General features: G+C 34.7%; 1 protein-coding gene across 1 annotated transcript in view; it reads right to left on the bottom strand.

The window, feature by feature from the left end:
• LOC110114907 (AP-2 complex subunit alpha-2) overlaps window positions 1–19,404 on the bottom strand; it is a 47,122-nt gene extending 27,718 nt beyond the window's left edge. Inside the window, exons 1-10 of the mRNA XM_020847950.2 lie at window positions 19,021–19,404; window positions 14,510–14,641; window positions 13,395–13,520; window positions 9,593–9,655; window positions 9,422–9,519; window positions 9,135–9,342; window positions 5,192–5,263; window positions 5,004–5,096; window positions 1,796–1,897; window positions 1,576–1,673 (exon numbers count right to left, since the gene is read on the bottom strand). Of these exons, the coding sequence (XP_020703609.1) occupies window positions 1,576–1,673; window positions 1,796–1,897; window positions 5,004–5,096; window positions 5,192–5,263; window positions 9,135–9,342; window positions 9,422–9,519; window positions 9,593–9,655; window positions 13,395–13,520; window positions 14,510–14,641; window positions 19,021–19,149 (1,121 nt within the window). The 5' untranslated portion in view covers window positions 19,150–19,404. The remainder of the gene's footprint in view (window positions 1–1,575; window positions 1,674–1,795; window positions 1,898–5,003; window positions 5,097–5,191; window positions 5,264–9,134; window positions 9,343–9,421; window positions 9,520–9,592; window positions 9,656–13,394; window positions 13,521–14,509; window positions 14,642–19,020) is intronic.
• Between the last annotated feature and the right edge of the window lie 981 nt (window positions 19,405–20,385).

Genomic DNA, 20,385 nt, shown 5'->3' with positions numbered 1-20,385 from the left:
TATTGGGCCTTAGCTGCTCGGGTTTGGGCTGTATTCTTTGGGAGTTACTTGGTTCTATCTCATAAACATTTGAGCTGATGTTTAGCTTATAAGGTATTCCTCTAGTTAGCTCATTAAGTGGAGTGGAATTTTGTTTTTTCCTTTCTCCGTGTCTCTTCGGTTTTTCACCTCCTGGTTCTCCTTCTCGTGGCCTATTCCGATCCCCCTGGTTGCTGGTTCCGATCCCCTGTGCTGCCCCTTCAGTTCCTCCCTTGGTTGCTTGTCCCGTGGCTGCTTTTCCAGGTTTTATGTGTAGCCTTTTCAGGTGCTGTTCTGGAATAATTTATGGCCTTCTATTTCCCCTTACCTGATTGATTCGGTTGGAGGTGGAATGGCTGTTTGGCTGCCCCCTTTTCTCTTAAAAATTAGAGATGTTTTGAAGCATAAAGGCTTATTGAATATTTGAGCAAAGTCTCTACAAAACTTGAGGGTTTATTCTTCCTTGGAAAAGCTTGAGAGCTTGTTCCATTTCTCTCTTCCTCCTCTCTATTTTGTCTTGGAGGAGTTTCGTTGGACGTTGGACCTTGTAGCTGTGGTGGACTCTTGGTTTGCAAGCCCTTAAACACTTATTTTACTTTGCCTACTTTTTTCATTGCATGTGAGGAAACCGCTTGCCGGTTATTCTGAGGGTAGTGTTTTTTTATTTTAATTTTATTTCGTTTGTTTGGCTTTAGTTTGTTTTGGTGTTTGTTTGGATGTATGCGTTCTAGTTTGAGTTGAGTTATGTTCTACTAGCCCCGGTGTTCTCCTCTTTTGACTCTTTCTTTCTAGTTTGCCTGCATCAATTATTTAGTCACACATAACTTCGAAGTTTCATTTTATATAGTTTATATAGCTTTTCGCTTTTGCATACGATAGGAACTCACATGGAGTGGTGGGTTCATGTGAGAAAGTTTGAATGCTATTCTTTGGTAAGTCCTAATTATACTTAATACTCATGTAAAAGTTTTAATATATTATAATTATATTAATTTATTTGGTTTAATATTATATTTAATATTAAATTAATTTGTTTAATCAATTAAATAAAAAACATTTGAATTGACCGGATATAAAAAATCGGGACTAGTTCAACGGTTGAACCAACAGTTCTTGTCAGTTCAGCCCAGCTTGATGCAAAGCAGGTTCTTAAGTTGGATCGTACCAGCCATCTAATCGGTTCATGGCTGAATTGGTCAAACTAGCAGGTCTCGTTTGATTTTTAAAACTATGACAAAAAGTATGATTAGCAAAACTCATCTTACTTCAGCCAGTGTTTTAAGGAAAAATTTGTAAAATTACTCACTTTTCTCAATCCCATTCAAAATTAAAGGCAGAACCTAGAAAAAAAAAAAAAAGATACCTTTGAATTACAGCATACGATGCATGTGTGAACACACGAATCAACTTGTCATATCATGATGTGAATTTTAACAGATACTAGGATCTTTCATAGGAGTAAAACGTTAGACAAGAGAAACTGATGAGAAATGAGAAGAAGAAAGCCTGCTTTTCAACATAATTCAATTCAAGGTTAGCACTATGGTAAAAATTCACCTTATATCAGGATCTTTTAAGGAAGTAATAATCTGGGTTTGATGCCTTTTGATTATATCTTGCACATCAGCGACCATCAGCATCCTTGTCATGTTTTCCTGCTCCAAATGCAAAGTTACATGCATGGCACTCACAAGTCGGTTATCTAAGTTTGAACCAGATATTCTATCATCACTTATTATTAACCAATATCATTCAATGAACATTCCTCAATACTTACAAGACCAAGATAACGAATATTCGGTTCTCGAACTGAAATAAATTTCCCCAGCAAAGCTACACACTGAGACATCATCTCCTTTTCAGCATCTAGATGCATAACCTATAGGTACAAAGATGGATTAATTATATGCAAGAAGTTAGATTCCGTTACACCTATTCCAGAAGCAATACTATAAATTACTAATAGGGGCTAAAAATAATCATGAGTAGCACAAATGCTATTACACAAAAAGCAAGGAGATATATTAATAAGGTCTATGAATCATTATAAAACAGAGTAAAACTCTCCATGGGGAACAAAAAGGTAAGCTATAGCATTTATGAAAGCAACTAAAAAAAGGATTATATAAAAATAATGTTCATAAATCAGAAAGGAAAATGTGAAATTGCTCATCAGAATCATTTCAAGCATAAAGATGTCACTGCTCAGCTGCTCCCTCATTAAGAACCCTTAGCAAAGTTATATATATATATATATATATATATATCAGCAGATGCCCATTCATAAATCACTCAAAATATAAGAATGCCATTACTGAAATAATATCTCAATATGCATTAGTGAAGTTGAGTAGATCATACTAATTGGTTACATAATTTAAATGGTAGGGCAAAAAATCTGCTTTAAATAAACACAATAAAAGGTTAAACTTTGAAACCATGCTCCAGAAGTAGCATAACAGGAAAAGACATCCTAAATAGCTTGAGGTTTGGCCTCATAAATAGAAAATTTATAAGTTTCTCCACGAACATAATATTCAGGCTCCAGGAAATTATCGGGCGTTTCTTTTCTATAACTTCAATACCAGCAAGTCTCGGTTAAAAAAAATGAAGAACTAATGAGTTTTTTCTTTAACTAGATCATTATTTTTTTAGATTATCTTCTATGATTTAAAGTAAATTAAAAACAGGTATATGACTTAACTAATTGGATATGACCAAGACCAAACCCGTTACATTCATTTCCCACCTAACGGCCATAACTTTCACTAATTCTCCCTGGGCGCATGCTTCCCTCAACCTCTTGGGAGTCCAAGAAAACACCAAATAAATAGAGGCTAGATAGCGATGATTTACGTTAAATTTAGTTCAACTCAAATCAAAGCAACCTTTAGATTTGTCATGTATAAATTGGATCCAAAGAGGTCAAATGGTTCATGTAATAAAGCTTCAAAGCACCGCTGGTGGAGAGAGTGGAATCCTAAGAAAGGTTCCTCTCTTTTTATATATATATTTTGGATTCATTTGAAATAAAAAAATTGATCCTATGATTTTAAAAGAGTCTCAAGATAAATTTTAGCACAATCTATTGACCATCACATAAAAATTTTCATATTTAATTAAAAATTTTCAACAATAATTTAATTTGAAAATTAATAAATAGGCTTAAATAATTCAAAATATGATGGAATTTAAATTATGGGCCTTTTGAGGGCCCATAAAACATCCCAAATTAGTTTCATAAGTGTTTAGCATTAAATAACTATTAATAATTTTCCAAAAATTTGTTAGGGAAATGAAAACCCTAGCACAAAAGATACCTATCACATTTTATATTTATTTTGTCATAATCTAAATCTTAATTGGAATGAAATGCAACTTGAGTAAATTAAACAAGTGCATACTCACTTAATGGAGGTCCAATGGTCACAAGGAAACTTATGGTTTGATGTAGATAGAAGGCTAGGTCCAACATAGATGCAATTTTGTGCAAGAGGGGGACAACAAATCCGAATCCAATAACCCGACGCTTCATTGTCCCCTTGTTTGGATTCTTAAATGAGAACCTTCCATGAGAAATCATTGGATTTCCATGGATAAACAAAGAGAACAACAAATATTAGGTTAGAAAAACCTAAGCTAAGGGAAATTTGAAGGAACTAAGGTTGGTCGAGACCATCATACATATCCGCAAAAGGCCAATATTCCTAGGTTTTCTTCATTGAAATAATGTTCAATGGTCATTGGCCACAGTACCTTGGTTTAGTAGAGATGAACTCAATTGAAAGGAAGCTTCTTGTCATGGATGCTTGGTTTGTCCCACATGTCGTCACCACCACCAATTTGTTGGAGTTGACATCTTGAATTTGGTAGCCTCTCAGATTAGCAAACAAGAAAAAGAATGGAGCATGAATAGAGGTGGGGAACAACAAGAGTGAATAAGTAATGGGATATGAAGGTGTGACGAGTAGGTGGAACCGCAGAGAAGAGAAGAGTTAGGATATTAATTGAACTTCAGCTAACAAACCACAAACCCCTCCTCTTCAAAAATGGACAACAAAGACTCTTCTTGTCTCCTGTATACCTCCTATCGGAAAGCTAAAGCCAAAAGAAAACTCCTCCCTTTCTCATTAGTTCTCCCAGCTGGCCCAAAACCTGCTTTCTGGTCTTGCATGCCCAGTTTGAGAGGAAGAAAGAAAAATGAAAAAAAATCTGTCACAATTTCCCAAGCTGAAATTTTTTGAGAACTAAAAGCTCCCTCAACATCTATCAGAAATTAAGATGTGTACCATCAGAGGAATCGTAGGTCAATGGCTACGATTCAGAGTTTGTACTTTTTATGAATTTTCTATTTTATGTATTAGGTTGCATTTGAGTTTTCCCATTTTACCCCTATGGGGGAGTGAGTCTATGTTGTAGCCCAAGGGCACTTTCGTCTTTTCAGTTTTCTTCTATTTGGGCCTATTTATAGGAGGCCTCTTGCATTGTATGGGATTGATGAATTAAATTAAATTTTTTGTTTTCTCTCTAGAGCTTGTGAGTTCTTGAGTGGTGAAGTCCCAAGGCATGGGCAAAGCAATACCCACCAGTCGCCGGAGGTGTCCGGGGCTTGTGGTCTGACGTCTCCTCCTCTTACTCCACCACTGACCATCCTTAATCCTGTCATCAATTTCCCCCCAACCCCCACCACCGGCTAGCCTTTCCCCACCGGACGTTCCCCTTGTCTCCCCTCAACCACTAGCTTTCCCCTCCACTTGCTCCAAACTCCGACCAAGCCAAATTCCTTAACCCCCACCGCCGGCCACCCCTTGCTCTTTTCCTTTAATGTTGATTTCAATCTCCATTAAGACTTTCTTAATTCAATCCACTTAATTTTGGGAAGAGATTTCATCCAATAATGACATCTCTACTCCCATAGGTCAGAAAAATTTGAAAATCAAATATACTTTAAAAGTTGGATGTGAAATTCTATGGTGCAAACTTACCAAGGCAAGTGCTTCAAACAGAACCGCATGTGATGCATTATTTTTGTTAACATTTTTAACAACATCAGTCCCCATCAAAATGCGTTGAAGAACCTACAAAAATAAATTAAGTTATAGGTAAGTAAAAACATGTCCATAGCACAAGATGAATATTTAGGAACACAAATGTTGGAAGAAAGGCATCACACCTCAAACAAGGATCTTCTAGTATTTGGATCTTCAATAGTTGGAAAATATTGGAGAGCTCTCATTGTTTTAACCTGCAACATTACATTTCAACCATATAAGAAAATACCATATTTTATTCAACATAAGGCTGTTTCATAAATTTTTGACCTTTACTACTCCCCATGGTCTATAGCCTCGTCTCAAACACAAGCCTACGAGCTTTTGAACTAGCAGATGTAACAAGAGGAGCAGGCAAAGATACAAGAAAAGAAGCACCAACCCAAAAGCTAATATTTTCAGGCTTTGCAACTTATAAGATAACTATATTCTTTCAATATGCTAATATAGAACAGCTGCATTTTATAGAGTAAAAGTTGCAGTGAAAAGAGTTTCGAAGTTATTTACTTAATACAACAAAAATAAAGTTACTAAGAAAGATGTGCTCGAGAAAAAGCGATTGGAAGGAGTCATCAACAGAAAAAGTAACAGAATCAAGTTAAGATGGTATGTATATATAAAGGAAAACAAAGAAACCAACAGCAAGATAACCTAAGAAAATAATACGAAAGGATTAGAATGTAACTGAGATTTATAAGACAGTCAAAGGTAATGTTATTAGCAGGCCCTCTCAATGATGAAAGATCCTTCCTAATTTAGGTGAAATTTCTCATCAATATAACAATAGGGAATAGTGGGTTGCCAACAAAACAAAACCTAATTCACCTACTTTGAAGTTTTCAGGGCAGATTATACAATCATGGGATTGGGTCATCCTTGCCTTGCAACCTTCAAAATTTTGTTGGCTTGAAACTAAAGTTCATATAGGGCTGTAAGCCTTAGGCGGGAGTATTCTTCTTGTGTGAGTCAATATTGGATGGCAATATGAAGTGAAGATAGCTCATGCTTCGGGGAGTATTGCTTGTCCCAAACACAAAGGAGTATGTAGTGACCTATCTCATAGTTTTATATGTGGCATAATAAGCCATACAGCTTATGTTATTTTGTCATCTCATTATCTCTACCCTCTTTAAAATAGGCAAGGACAAGTTCCTCAATAAACCTAGTCATTTAATGCTAGAGTCTCTAGAGTTTCTTCGATTTCCATAGCTTATAAAAATTCAACGCCAATATATGCTTATGTTGGACAATTATAATGAGTTGATCCTCTGAAGTATTCATCATTTTCTTAGCTAATTTAGCTGTAAATCAACTTCAACAATTTCATGATGTGCAACTATTGAGGAAGTTACGTCCAGGGTTTGTCGTAGAAGTTCCAAAGCACGTTTATAGTAAGGGCTAATTCAAGTTTGTTAATTTTTTATGTGTTTGCTATTTTTTTAGTATAAGTTCGGAGCTTTTGTATATATGAAGCTTCTTAATTTTATTCTGATTGTGAGTCAACTATATTATTAAGGCTTCATATTTGAACTCATTACTTGCACAAGGTTCAAATAGACCTTAAAAATATTGAAGAATGCCTCCTTATGGCATTATGAGAATGAAACCAACCCAATCCATATTATTGGTAGATTTGGTGGTTTGGTTGGTCATATTGCTGAAGTTCCATCAAAATAGTTCTTCCATTCTTGAGGTTATTTAGCCTCTTCCACTTTAAGGACTTGCTCATTTAGTTGGCCAACTACTGTAGGGTCTAGTACTTGAAAGTTTGAGCGGGTCCACTTTAGATATTACAGTTCTTAGGGGTCAACGTACAATGAAGGAGTATTTGTGTGACAAATATTAGCATCAATCACTATTCCGCAAAGGGAGTGTACTTATACTCAATACCTATTATATTACTCATTGGCATATATAATAAAGATTGTTTTCTTTCTTACCTTTGTTATTTTGAGAAAGTAATCCATTGAACGACTCCACTAAGACAATCGTGTATAATAATAACGACTTTCATGAGATCAGTGAATGCTACTGTAAAAGGCTTATTGATAAGCTTTGTTCCATACAAAAAAGATGTTTATCAAATAGGCAAAAGGTTGACATCTAATAGAGAGGTTTGATAGATGGACTTATTAACATGAGAATTAGCTAGAGTTTACTTTAAGTTGGAGCTTACATCTATTAGAAGGTTCACAACGATGCTTACAACCTCAAGAAAAACGGATGACCAATAAAAAATCTAACAAACTTACCATATAAGTAAAGTTTCCCAATTGATTTAGCTTGATGGGCCTGCTAGCTTTGCAGCAACCTTGTTAATTAGGTTAGAATGTGGTCAACATGCAATGGAAGGCATAAGAATTTACTTTGAATAGTTATTATGAACCTTGATAAGAGTATCAGAACTGATAAATATTATTTTTGGGAAGGCCTAAATACCTGGACTAATAACCCTAGGTTGAAGGAAAATCCAACATGCATGTGTCGCTAAAGTTAGAATGTCCCAAGGATAACTCATATAATCTCATGCTTTAAGCAATATGCCTTAATGGTAGCTACTCACCAAGAACTTTAAATCAATTGAGAATCAACTAAATCAAATCGAGTTTTCATAATTACTTCGATTACATATCCACTTGTGAGTAGTTTATAATCATACAATACAGTTAATATTAATTCATATCATTTAAACGTATATTTAATGAATTATGGCTCAACAAATCTTTCAGTGTATTAGTGCATTACTTTCATTACAGTGCTCAAATTGTGATTTCTCGTACATTGTATTTAGACATACAAGCTACGTCTAAGATTTCTTAACTCCATAAAGATCTTATGGCATATGCTTCTTAACATGTTGGCATAATTATCAATGTCCGAACAAATAATTGGCGCTTATGTGCTACTAGTACATATTTCGCATATTTGTGTGTTTCACACAATATCATAATTAAGTTTATTTGAAGTTAATCATAGCTTCCCGCTAGAATCCACCAACTCAAATATTTTTTAGATTAATTTTATTTTAAAATTTTTATAATCAATATGTCTTTCATTTTGAGTGATGTTCTTCTTCACAAGTCTTGAACATAAGCATTTTATCAATATGTTCCCCTTCTCATTAATGGTTTCAATGATAACGGCAACATCCTGTTAAACCTTTGATTAGACTTTATGAGCATGTTGACAATATTAAAGTGGCACTACCTAATAGCAATGAAACTACCGTCAGGTTTAGGCTTGGTCGTGGAAGCCGAGCATTTATCCCCTTGAACCCGCATTGAAAATCATTGAAGGAGATGCAAGATCGAAGATCAATGGCATGGTCTTCAAACTAATTCGGCTAAAAATCAACAATTCTTGAAATTTTATATCCTTGCATTTGTCTGTGAAGGGAATCACCCAGCACAAAGTTGTATGGAGATGCTAGACAACAAGTGCAATTAGGAATTGGATAAATTGAGAAGGTTGGGCTCAATAATATTGAATTTGGGCACCAGAGATCTCATGTGAGAAATGTATGCTGGAGTCAAGTAAGATAGAGCTAAAGTGGGAGAGATGGGAAGCCACAAAAGAAAGAGCATAGAGAATCAGTTATTAGATACCAGGGATAAAAAAAAAAAGACAGCACTTACATTATGCATGATAAGTGGAGGTGGTGTCGAGAGAGGAAGAGAGAATGGTGGGGTTTGGGAAGAGAGAGAGAGAGAAGATGGCATAAATAGTAAGATATATGATTTTTTTAGAAAGCTAAAGATTGTGAGAGTGATTATATAACAGTAGTCATAACCTTCTTTGTACAATTAGAATGTGCACGAGATGAGAGTGATGCGAGTGCCGGAGACAAAGTTGTGAGCAAGACAAGTGGGTAAAGAAGAGTAATTGAATTTGGCGAACGGTTCCCACAATCATGTTCAGTAAGGGGAGCAATGGTATCCCTTGCCGATGTGACAACAAGAATTGTGTTGGTGTGACTAATGAAAATGGTGTCAAAATTGTGTACATGTGCATTGTTATATATATATATATATATATATATGAAGCTCACGGAAAAGATAACCAAACCTGAAGCCATGGAGATGGAATTCCATAATAGGTGTACTCTTGGGGAACATCATGATTTTTAGCCAAACGCTCTAAAATCTTCACACATTTTGAAACACAATTCCAGTATGCATCAGAATTATTTGATACAAGTGCCACAAGAAGGCTCATGGAGGATGTCAAGACACCTAAATCACGTTCATCTAAAAGTTGCGCCATGCGATCCGACCTAAAAGCATGAAGAAAAAAAGTCACACTTGCAAATCAAACAACTTCCATTATGATGCTTTTAAATAACAAATGCATACCATCCATCTACGTTAACAACATCAGGATTCTTTCTAAACAAGCGAAGAAGACAAAGCGCAGCCTTTTTTCGAACAAGAGGTCTGCAGCTACTAGAGACCTAAATGAAATAAGAGAACCATTAGATTAAATCATTCAAACACAGACTAAAGTAAAAGAGAGTTTTATCTTACAAGAAGTTTTTGCACATCAGGTGCCAGCGATTCTGCAAATTCTCTTCCGCCAATATTGCCAACCTGATGAAGAAAAAAAAAGCTTCAATTTCTTTTATAGATTTTATATTAATTCTAAGTAAGGTAATTATTTTGGCCAATTTAAGCAAAAATTGGACAATAAAACTTATTTATTGTTTTGATTGTAACCCAGTAAATGTGAAGCTTGTTAAAGTGCTTTACGCAGAAACCAAAATTCAAAATCCTCTTATTCACAGGCACACGCAACTTGTTATCATGAACTACAATAAACCACCAGAATAACCAAGCTTCAAATGCTTTTAAATAGCATTAACTAATTCTAATTGGATTAAAGAATACTGTCAAATTTATTCGTATAGCTTATATATATATATCAGGGATGAGACTTGAGGAAGTCAAATCCTTGACAATTAATGTACGTGTTCTTCACAATCACAACAAGGAGTAATGCATCTAAAAATACGCTATTTATTTAGAAGTTTACAGAGAGTTGAAACCACAGTCAAATAGGCATCAAATAACCGCCAGTAAAAATCCATGGGAATGATCAAAATCAACACCTGTAATGGTTTAGGTCAATCAGAAAAGGTAAACAAACCAAGCATCCTTCTACATAATTACAGGAGGAGTTCGTTTCTTGGTCAAAATTGCACCAAGGAAAAATAACATCATTAAAATCCATGCATGCATCCAAGGAGTAGAACGTAAGAAAAAAAAGATTGATGAGTTTGAGCATGTAAAACAATAAAAAGCACTGATGAGTTTGAGCATGTACAACAATAAAAAGAAGCACTAATGAGCAGGGCATGAGGGAAAAGGATTATCATGAACAAGTTGGATTGGAGAAGGTGTAGGCCAATGGTAGCACTTGTAAAACATAAACTATAGCCAAAGCTGAACTGTCTAGATGAGGCTGACGCTGACCTAATGATGAAATTGAAACACCGCATAGCTCATCTAAACAAGATCCAGCACTCATTAACCTAAACCAGCGCCAAATTGGCATTATGCCTCCGTTTTCCTCAATGCAATGGCACAATTTATTTTTACTATTGTCTTTTAACATCATGACTTTTAATAGGACACAATGGAGAAAAATGATTCATGTAGCGACCCCACGTAGTGGGATAAAGGCTTGATGTTGTTGTTGTTGTTGTTGTTGTTGTCTTTTAACATCATGAAGCTCGCTTAATTCAACACCCCACCCCTCCCCCCCTCTTTCTTCTTGCAAGCATTGTTAAGAAAGATAAGATATGGCAGGCAGTGATTAAAAGATGCATACTAGGAAGAAAAGATGTGCCCATTAATCCAATCAATAAGAAAGTGGGAAGACAACTAAGTGTGAAAGCAGAAGGAATATTAGATAAATCATCCGTCGGGAGATGGATAAAACTAAGATTACACTCATATCTCCAACATGGAATAGCACTTTGAATTCTACTGGCCAAACATCTTCTCTCTCTATTTCTCTCTTTCTCTTTCCCTACATAAAGGACCATCTCTCCCTCCTAACCATCCATCATTAGTAGTGGATAAATTTATATCCCTCTCGAAATGCAGTTAACTAAATCTATACCAATCTACCATAGTAGTTGATGGTTAGAAAAGAAAAAGGTGCATTTTAATTTCCCTCTCCATTTTCATTCACCTCTGCCCACCAACCATTAACCAGATTTACAAGGTCATGTAACAGTGAACTGGTGACTAGATCAAGATTGTCCGAAAAGGTTGCATTTTAAACTATTACAACAATTATGTGTTTCAAAGTAGTTAGGAAATGCTTACAAACCAAGTTCCTTATTACAGCAAGATTCAAAATGAACCAATCAGTATCACATGCCAAGCAGTTAGCACTTCCACAACAAATCATTCTAATGAACTATACATCAAAGAAACAATGGAATATATCACATACAAACAAAGTAAGCATGAGACAACAGATTAGATAAGCTTTGAATCAGTATCATATCGATTGGTTCGTTTTGGTGAAACAATTGCAACGTAAAAATGCAATGGAAGCCTAAAAGAAACAAAAATTAAAAAAAATTATTAAAAAAACACTTCACTAGTCTGAAGAAAAAGAGAGAAAAACCTCAGTTTTCCATTAATTTCACCAAGTGAGCGTTACATTAGAATTCATAAAATGCTCAGTATATAGGTTCATTATGGCTTGTTTGCATTTGAAGTTCATTGGAGAAGTATAAGAAAACTTTGAAAGAAACATCGTAAAAACAAAAATTATGAGCTCAGCTTTGGAGACAAATGGCAATAACAATCATAACCCTGTGCCCGGTGGTTTATTATTTAAATACTTTGATAACATTCTAAAAGTGGTCATTTAGAATTTACTTAATCGGTTAAATATTAATAATTTGTTAGCACTCAATTATGAGATTATCTCATATGTATTCCATTTGCAAAGTTGTTGGTGGCGCCTTGTGATAGCATACGTCTTAGCTAAATCTCATTGAAAACTGCAAGCTTTTTTAGGAACCCAGCAGCACTCACTCAGCACAGGCGTACTCCCTCACCAGCATATCCCATGTCCGATTCTTTTACTATTGAACCAACATCTTCTTCTGTTTCCAAATTAATTTGGTTTTTTAGACAGATAAAACAGTCAAACTTCAATAAAGCAGTGATCAATTCATTTGTTAAAGATATATGATCAACATAGAAAACTTAAGTGAGCTAAAATCTCATTTAACTACATCAAACCAAATCTTCTGAATGAAACCCAGCTTAATTGGAAAAAAAATTGCCTAAAGTATCCTGCCCAGATTTTTTTATCAGGATGAAATTCAAAATCATTGAATCTACTTTAACAAGAGTGCAATTCATGCAGAATTTATATTGCAATTATCTTAAAGCAAATCCAATGATTTTGAACCCTATTCTGAGCAAAAATTTGTCAGAAAATCCAAACCAAAAATTTCTCCAGCTTAAAGCTTCAAATGGCTTCAAGCTTAAAAGTGAATAAACAAGTTTATATGGGATCTTCAAGCTTGAATTAAGATTGAGCCCCTTTATCTCGGTTATTATTTATCAAACCAAGCTTGAACAAGGCAATTCTTGGTACAACTCACTAATATTCATCTCTGATTTATAAATCTGATGTTAAAACAACATCTGAGTAAATTCGAGTCTGTTTGACATCACATCTTCTAAAGACCAAATCCCACTCGCAGTTTTACTAAAGCTCATCATCTTTCATAAAACTAAACATGATTAAGATAGATAGCTATAATTGCAGGTAGTAAATAGTTCAGAAGTATGAGTATGTCTTAGACCTCAACCATTTTCTTCATAATAGCTCAATCTTGTATTAAAAGATACATGTAAAATAATGTTCAAGCACGCCTAGACATTTCACCATATGTTTAGCTAGTATATATGCTTGCATTTACTCAGATGTGCATGTCAACAAGTAGTTGTGCATATGCACATGGCGACCTTTTGAGGGAATTAGTTCCGCCACATTTGAGTAGATGTACAAAGAGCAAGCATGAAAATATACTCATGCATCACTACTTCTAGTGTTCATACAGCTCACATCATAGGAAATCACAACTCACAAGCTTCATCTCAATAAAGGAATCAAGCAAATAACCATTGCACCAATTATCACAAATAAAGTTGATTCAAATCAACCACAAACTTAATTAGGAAATCAGTATTACAAGGGAAGCTACAACTATGAGATAATATGAAAGATTCCTTCAAAAGATTAGTACAATTTTGCAAAAGATGAGACGGGAAACATAGAAAAGCTACTACATACCATGGTAAGCGCCAAGCATTGGAAAGTTTCATTGCGGCCAACTATATCATTCCGAACTGTATTTACAACCATTCTGAGGAAGTCATGATTTTCGTTGAGCAAGCAAGATGTCACAATGTATCCCACCTATAGCATGATGCAAAAAAATCATATTAATGGCTGACTGGAGAAGTGATTCCACAATCTGCATATAATCTTCAAAAACCCAAATGCAACTTCGGATCAACATTCCACCAAGACACTTGCAGAAAACAGAACAATTATTATATGCTGATTCACCCCACAAATGATGACCTAGTTTGTTTAATAAATTGTTGTTACTTACGTTAAAATTTAAACTATGAAAATTAATTATTTCCATTATAACTATAAATCATATGATATTTGAATGATCCAACATGGTAAAATATTATCAGCCAGCAGCTCATGGCTCAAGCAACATGTTCTTGTCAAAACGAAAACAAAAATGCTAAGGTTCTATAGATAGATAGTTTTGGCTACATCAAATTTATCTCAAATACATCTAAGCAAGCTTGATTAACCTCAAGCAGCATGATCTTGATGAAATAAAAATGAACATGCTATAAAGCTCGAATTAAAAAAAAAGCCATAAAGCTCTAGTTCAATTAGAAATAATTAAACCAAAGTTGGTTGAACAAATAACTGCAACGGATCAGTCTGGTTCAGCTAAATCCTATTCAACAGTAACCTATTTCATCGACATCCTGATATAGCTCTAACCAGCACAACCAATCCATTAGTTGAACTTCAAAGAGAAATAAATTAGCAGCTCATGGCTCAATTCGAAAACAATTCCACAAAAACCAGAAGCTGTTCTTTATTTTTTTCCTTCGAAAAGTAAAATAGGAGAAAAGCTCAACCAAAAGCCTTAATCATAAAATAGTGATAGTAAAAGAACTAGGGAAATAAAAGTACTAGTGTTATTTGGAATCCAGTTAAGATTCATTTTTTACCTACCGATGACCACAAGAAAGATTTATCAAAAATTAAGGACAAGACCAAGAGAAAATCAACGAAGACAAAAGTGACTGCAATGATGATTAAATATAAATACAAGCACCATAATTAGCATTAAAATATAAGCAAGAAAATACCTGTTTCTCTGGATACTTGGGTGCAGATATCAAAGAAACTGCCTCCATGTGACCAAAATCCACATCATAACCAAGCATGTAGATATAAAGCATTTTCCACACATACTTCTTCTTCTCGTAAGGAGTCAAGCCCTGCTTATTGGTAAAATTCTCATCAGTGAATGCTATAGTTGAACAAACATGATCCGCATGCTTCTAGCCAGCTTAATACATTCTGTTGTGTCTACTAACACCCATGGTCCAAAGGAATATGTGAAAAGATTTCAAGAATGAAATTCAAACAAAAGAAGGATCTTATTGAGGCCAACAGTCATCTTTTAACCATCCAGCATTATAGACTAACCACTTGAAGCTTGAATAACAACTTCCAAATACTTACACACAACGAATACGCAATTGCCACATAATCAATAAATATACTTCAAATTTAAACAGAAGCTGCTAAAAGCTAGCTAACTATTAATATCAATGATTAACTGTCTCTTGTATGCTGAAATTTAAAGATATTCAACCAACTCCTCATTCAATCAGGAAGTTGAACATCCATTTGTCATCCTATTTCTTGTGTTTCTTCCGGTAAGTGAAACCACCTTCTTTGACTTCAAGCATAAATTCAAAGAGTCAGCTGTTGATTGATGGGGAAAATGAATCAAATGGGATCAAATTTAGATTAAATATGCCAATGTGCTAGATAACTACTTGATATTTCTACACCAATCTGTTTTTCAACTAATTTATGTAGGACTAACCCAAAGCATCATGAGATTTAACAATCTCCCGTCATGTGAGAGCTCTCCACACAAACTATCACTCTCATCAAATGTAAATTTGTAAAAAATCATCAACTACAATACGCCAAAGGTTTACTCAACTACAAGGAAGCATTATGAGGTCACTAGCCCTTGAACCTTTTAAAACCATGGTAGAACCCACGCAAGACCCATGGAAGCCAAAAAAAATATGAACGACTCGATCATCTAAACTATTAGCTTTAATAGCACTTGTTACTGAGGATGAAATAAAGGAAATCAAAGTTGGGCTAAATACAGAAGTGGTCAAACGGTGTTTAGGGTGAAGGCCAACTACCTAATATTTCTACACCAACTTATTTTTCAACTAATTGATATGGGACTAAACCTAAATTCACTTGTCTTAACATTGATGCCTATAGAAATTGTCAATGCAAACAAAGAGATTTATTTAAGAATTTTTTTATGCAAGAGTAATGCAAGCCCAATAGATTAGCTTGTTCTAGAGCCAACTACTAGCCTTATAAGGAAAAACTTCGAAGGGACTTAATGGAATTATTAGATGCTATTTCACAACATTCCAAACCTAGTACAGATTGTGGATTTGCCTATAAGGATTGATACATGTTAAGTTCCTTTGGTAGTTTCACTTGTATGTTAATAGATAAGTTGATTTTAGGCTGACATAAACATGCAAGAACACATATTGCACAAATTAAACTCAAGCATTGGCCTTTAAGAGGTAATTGTTGATTTTTGCAGAGGAATGTTTGCAGACCTAGGGACTGAGGTGGTCTTAAAATTAAATACTTGCAAGTGATGAATCTCTCCCTTTAGTAAATGGGGTAGAAATTCTCTTCTGACTAACAAATAATCCTTTGTTGGTAATATCATTTGGAACAATTCAATCACCTTCTGAGTTACTAAACTAACAAAATTTCTTGAGCTTCCAATTTTATTGAAGGAGTTACTAATTCATAGTCAGTGCATAATGGTAAAAACATCAACTATTAGAAAAATAAATGATTGAATGACTTCTTGCTTCCTCTTTAATCAATAAACTCTTTGTCTTTTCAAGGAATAGTAACAATTCTATTGCTTCTCAGGATATACCTGAGGTTGGTAGGCATATTTTCTCTGATGAGAATTGCTCCTTTCCTCTTAAATTGCAAGAAGGGTTCTTTTTACTCTCACTCTCTCTCATCAACCCCCCTTGAAAATAACCATGATGTTCCTATATAGCTTGTCTATTGATGATTTCTATTCGATCATGTCTTTTAATTTTTTATTAATGAATGGAGGTATTCATTATCACTCTGGATCTTAGATTTGGAACTCTATAGTTCACTCTAAAACTACAGCACTATATTGATTATCTATAAGAGAAAAGTTCATAGCAAATATCTTTGTTTCGACAAAGGCATTATTCAATCCATTATTTGTGATATGTGCAATGAAGAAATTGATTATGATTTTAATATCTTCTTCTATTGCTTTCAAATATTTGGAAGAGACTTTCCCTACTAATAACTTTGATTCATTGTCACAAAATTGGAGGACTAGTTGCATAAGAAAAAAAGACTTTAAAAAACTCAAGAATATTTTCTTCTTCTCTGACATTAGCAACCTTTGAAATCAAAGTAATGTTAGATGCTTCTTTATCACCCCCCCCCCAACCCCCGGCGGATTCTTATGAATGACACATGATAAAATAAGATGGAGATGTTATCACATTAAAATGAATTGCATTCTCAAAAAAGAACCTACCAATATTAGTACAAACAAGATTACAAAGTCATTAGTATTTTGTATAACCATTTGTGGGGTTTCCCTTGTATAGCTTTCTTTCATTCTCCAAATTCTCATCAACTAATCTATAGGTCCCCCACCTCTATTGGAGATTTATAGCCTAGAAGAAGAAGAATATTTACTGCTACCATAAGAATCATTATCAATTCTATCATCAGATGCTTCATGTAAACACATTTTTTTCACTAACTTCCTCAAGTACTTTTGTATATGGTGCAACAGTTTTATGACAATCAAAATATGTTTTTTCATTCTTGTAAAGCCTTATTTAACTTCTTTCTGATAACAATTATATTTCAAATAAAAATGTCTTCCCATTCCCCAAAAATTATACTTGGACACAGCTTTAATACTTCCATATCGGATCTTTTCGATTGTGACCAACATTTCTCATAGAATTCTTTGCAGAGGCTCTCACCATTTTCAAAATAACCAAAAGCAAAAAAACATATCCACAACATAGAATAAAAAGGGGAGAAGAAAAAAACTAACAAATAAAATGAAGAGAAGAATAATGAATACAAATTAAGATAGAAAGAAGAGAAAAGTAGAAATGTGGGCAAATATAAGGGTTAAAGAATATAGCAGCATTAGCACCACAACGACATCTTGATGCTTCTTGAGGCATGGAAGCGTTGGTGCTATTTATCCTTACCATTCGACTTCAGTTTCACCACAATTCCCAACAACTGCATTTGACTTTGGTTCCTCAACAAACATAAACATGAGGCACTTGGCTTCACATTTTTTTATGATTTAAGGTTTAGTTTGTAATGTTTGGTACATTATTAGAGCAAAATAGTTTTTTTTTTTTTTAACTAAAAAAGGCATTTGGATCATTTGGGTTGTGAGTATTAAATTAAGGGGTTGTTGTTTTACAGTAAAATGGGTGTAAAGTATTCCAACTATAGGGGGTTTGAGAATATTTGTGTTTTGTCAGAGGTCCAACAAATGTAGTGTAAAAATTTGGTGCAGTTTGTACTCACCATATGGTTCAATTTTGATATAGTTGGAATTCCTCAAATTGCAGGATATCCAAATACACCATAAATTCATCGTCAATGACGCCACTCACTACTAGTGGCGACCACCACAAACAACCACCAATAGAAGCTGCAGCCGCCAGCCATCGAAAACCGCCCCTCCGCCAACAACCACCCACCGCCTCCACTATCGGCCACCACCGACCTAGCACCGACCACTAACTACCACAATCTTTGGATTTTACACTGCATTCATTTTACTTTAAGTCAAACAACAAAAATAATAATCAATTGCATTTATTTTACACCCATCCAAACAACTCTAAAATATTTCAAATACACTATATTTCTTTTACATTGCATTCGTTTAACATTATATTCCTTTTCCAGCCAACCAAACAACCCCTAAAACAACACATTAAGAACTGAAAATAGAGGTTTGCCTCTTTCAAAGGGCGTTAAGGTGTGCCTCAACTGTTTGAGGCATATGTCTCTTATTCATCACGTTATGCTATAGCCCCAAGTTGCGTTGCATGTCTCTCACTCCTAGGTGCACTGTCAAAGCACGTATTTTATTACACAATTTTAAAAACTCTGATTTGTTAATCATCCTAATTCTACATGAAGAACAAGGCACCGAGTCTCATCTCAAATGGAAAGAACATAGCCAGAGATTTTAAAATGGCATTCCCTAGAATGAAGTGCAGTTGCGGTTGCTGCCACAATCTACTTCCAAATAGTGGCTTTAGAAAAAAAATTCTAAGGCAGTGAGCTCCTTGCATCACGAATGGCATCTTACCTTCTAAACTCAAAAAGAATAGTTCCCAATTCTAGCCCTTTACCGATAAACATAGCAGGTAAATCATGAACCTAACAAATTCTGTTGAATATCCTAATAAAAAAACATTTCCGATAGTAACTATTGTTTTCGTCGAGTGACAGTTTTGACGCAATGGGTAGAGGAGGTGACCTTCTCATTCTTGAAGCGTGTTCGAATATGACCGAGCTCCTTGTCGACTCGTAGGCGCTCCAGCTCCTTATTCTGGCAGTTGCGGATATCGCTGATAAACACGGAGAGGCCGCGCATCGTCGATCCCATCGGATCAAACCCGCAACCGCACGGCGGATCGATCCGATGCCGGAGCTTCAATAACTAGATGCCCTGGCACTCCAGATCTGCAATAAGAGAGCAAGAAAAGGAAGAGAGATTTGGGATCTGAGAGCTGTGATGAAAACCCTAGGATGGGATCAAGCGGAGACCGTTCTCTGGAGAAGGGCGGAAAGGGGGAATGGCCGGATGCAAGCTGCTGACGGAAGAAGAATGAGAAAATATGACCCAACTTTCATTTTTTGTTTTTGTTTTTGTTTTTGTTTTTTGTTTTTTTTTTTTTTTCTCTCTCTCTCTCTCTTCTTCTTCTCGGTTGTATTTACTTTGATAGCTTTATTATTCTTAAACTAGTGGACAGTTCATATATTATTATCTGGGTACAGTTATATTTTGGATTAATTTTTTATTAATTTTGTGATTGGTAAAATATTTATAATAATTGATATTTATTTGAATTAATATTAATTTTATATTGTATTTTAAATATGTATTTTTAAAAAAATATTTTTAAAAATAATAAAATTTATTGTTGAAGGAGATCATTCTTATTGGCTCAAGGAGCTACTCATTTAACTTGTGGGGCCATTAGCTCTCACTCTAGGACCACTAGCCTTAGCTTTAGCTGGATGGACAATTAGCTCTAGCTCGAGGGGCCACTCGCACATTCACAAGGAGAAAGTTACATATGCTTATTCAAAAAAATGGTAACTTCATTTACTCGATCAACAATCTCTTCACATCACTCATCAAAGATAAAAGTCCATATGTATTATATATGAATGTTTATAACAGTTATGTTATATCTATATATTTTATTTTTTTTTATTTAAAACATAAGTGGAGCTTCTCATATTTCCTCAATTTTCTATAAATATAGAGTCAATAGTAATTTCAATAGATATACTAATATAGGTATTTTGTTGAGGCTATAAAATCTTAGATATTCTTTCTTTAGAATTTTTTTGTCATCTCTACCTCTTTCTCTCTTTTCTAACTTTTCTCAGCTTCATTATTGTGAGTCTTATAACCAGAATTCAGATGTCATCATTGATAAATTAGGACACAACATCGTGAAAAGGTGCGATGAGCGTAAATGATGCCAAAAATTAGAAATTAGGCACTATGAGAAGTTGAATATCTAAATAGAGAAGCATATGGTAATATGAAACATCAAGAGTTTGTATTCAAGATACAACTTGTTACGCCCTAGCCATTTATATATTATAA

This window comes from Dendrobium catenatum, unplaced genomic scaffold (assembly GCF_001605985.2).
Source record: "Dendrobium catenatum unplaced genomic scaffold, ASM160598v2 fragScaff_scaffold_133, whole genome shotgun sequence".
Classification (NCBI taxonomy): domain Eukaryota; kingdom Viridiplantae; phylum Streptophyta; class Magnoliopsida; order Asparagales; family Orchidaceae; genus Dendrobium; species Dendrobium catenatum.
Note: the sequence above shows the minus strand (reverse complement) of the source record. Positions and strands in the feature narration are given on the sequence as shown.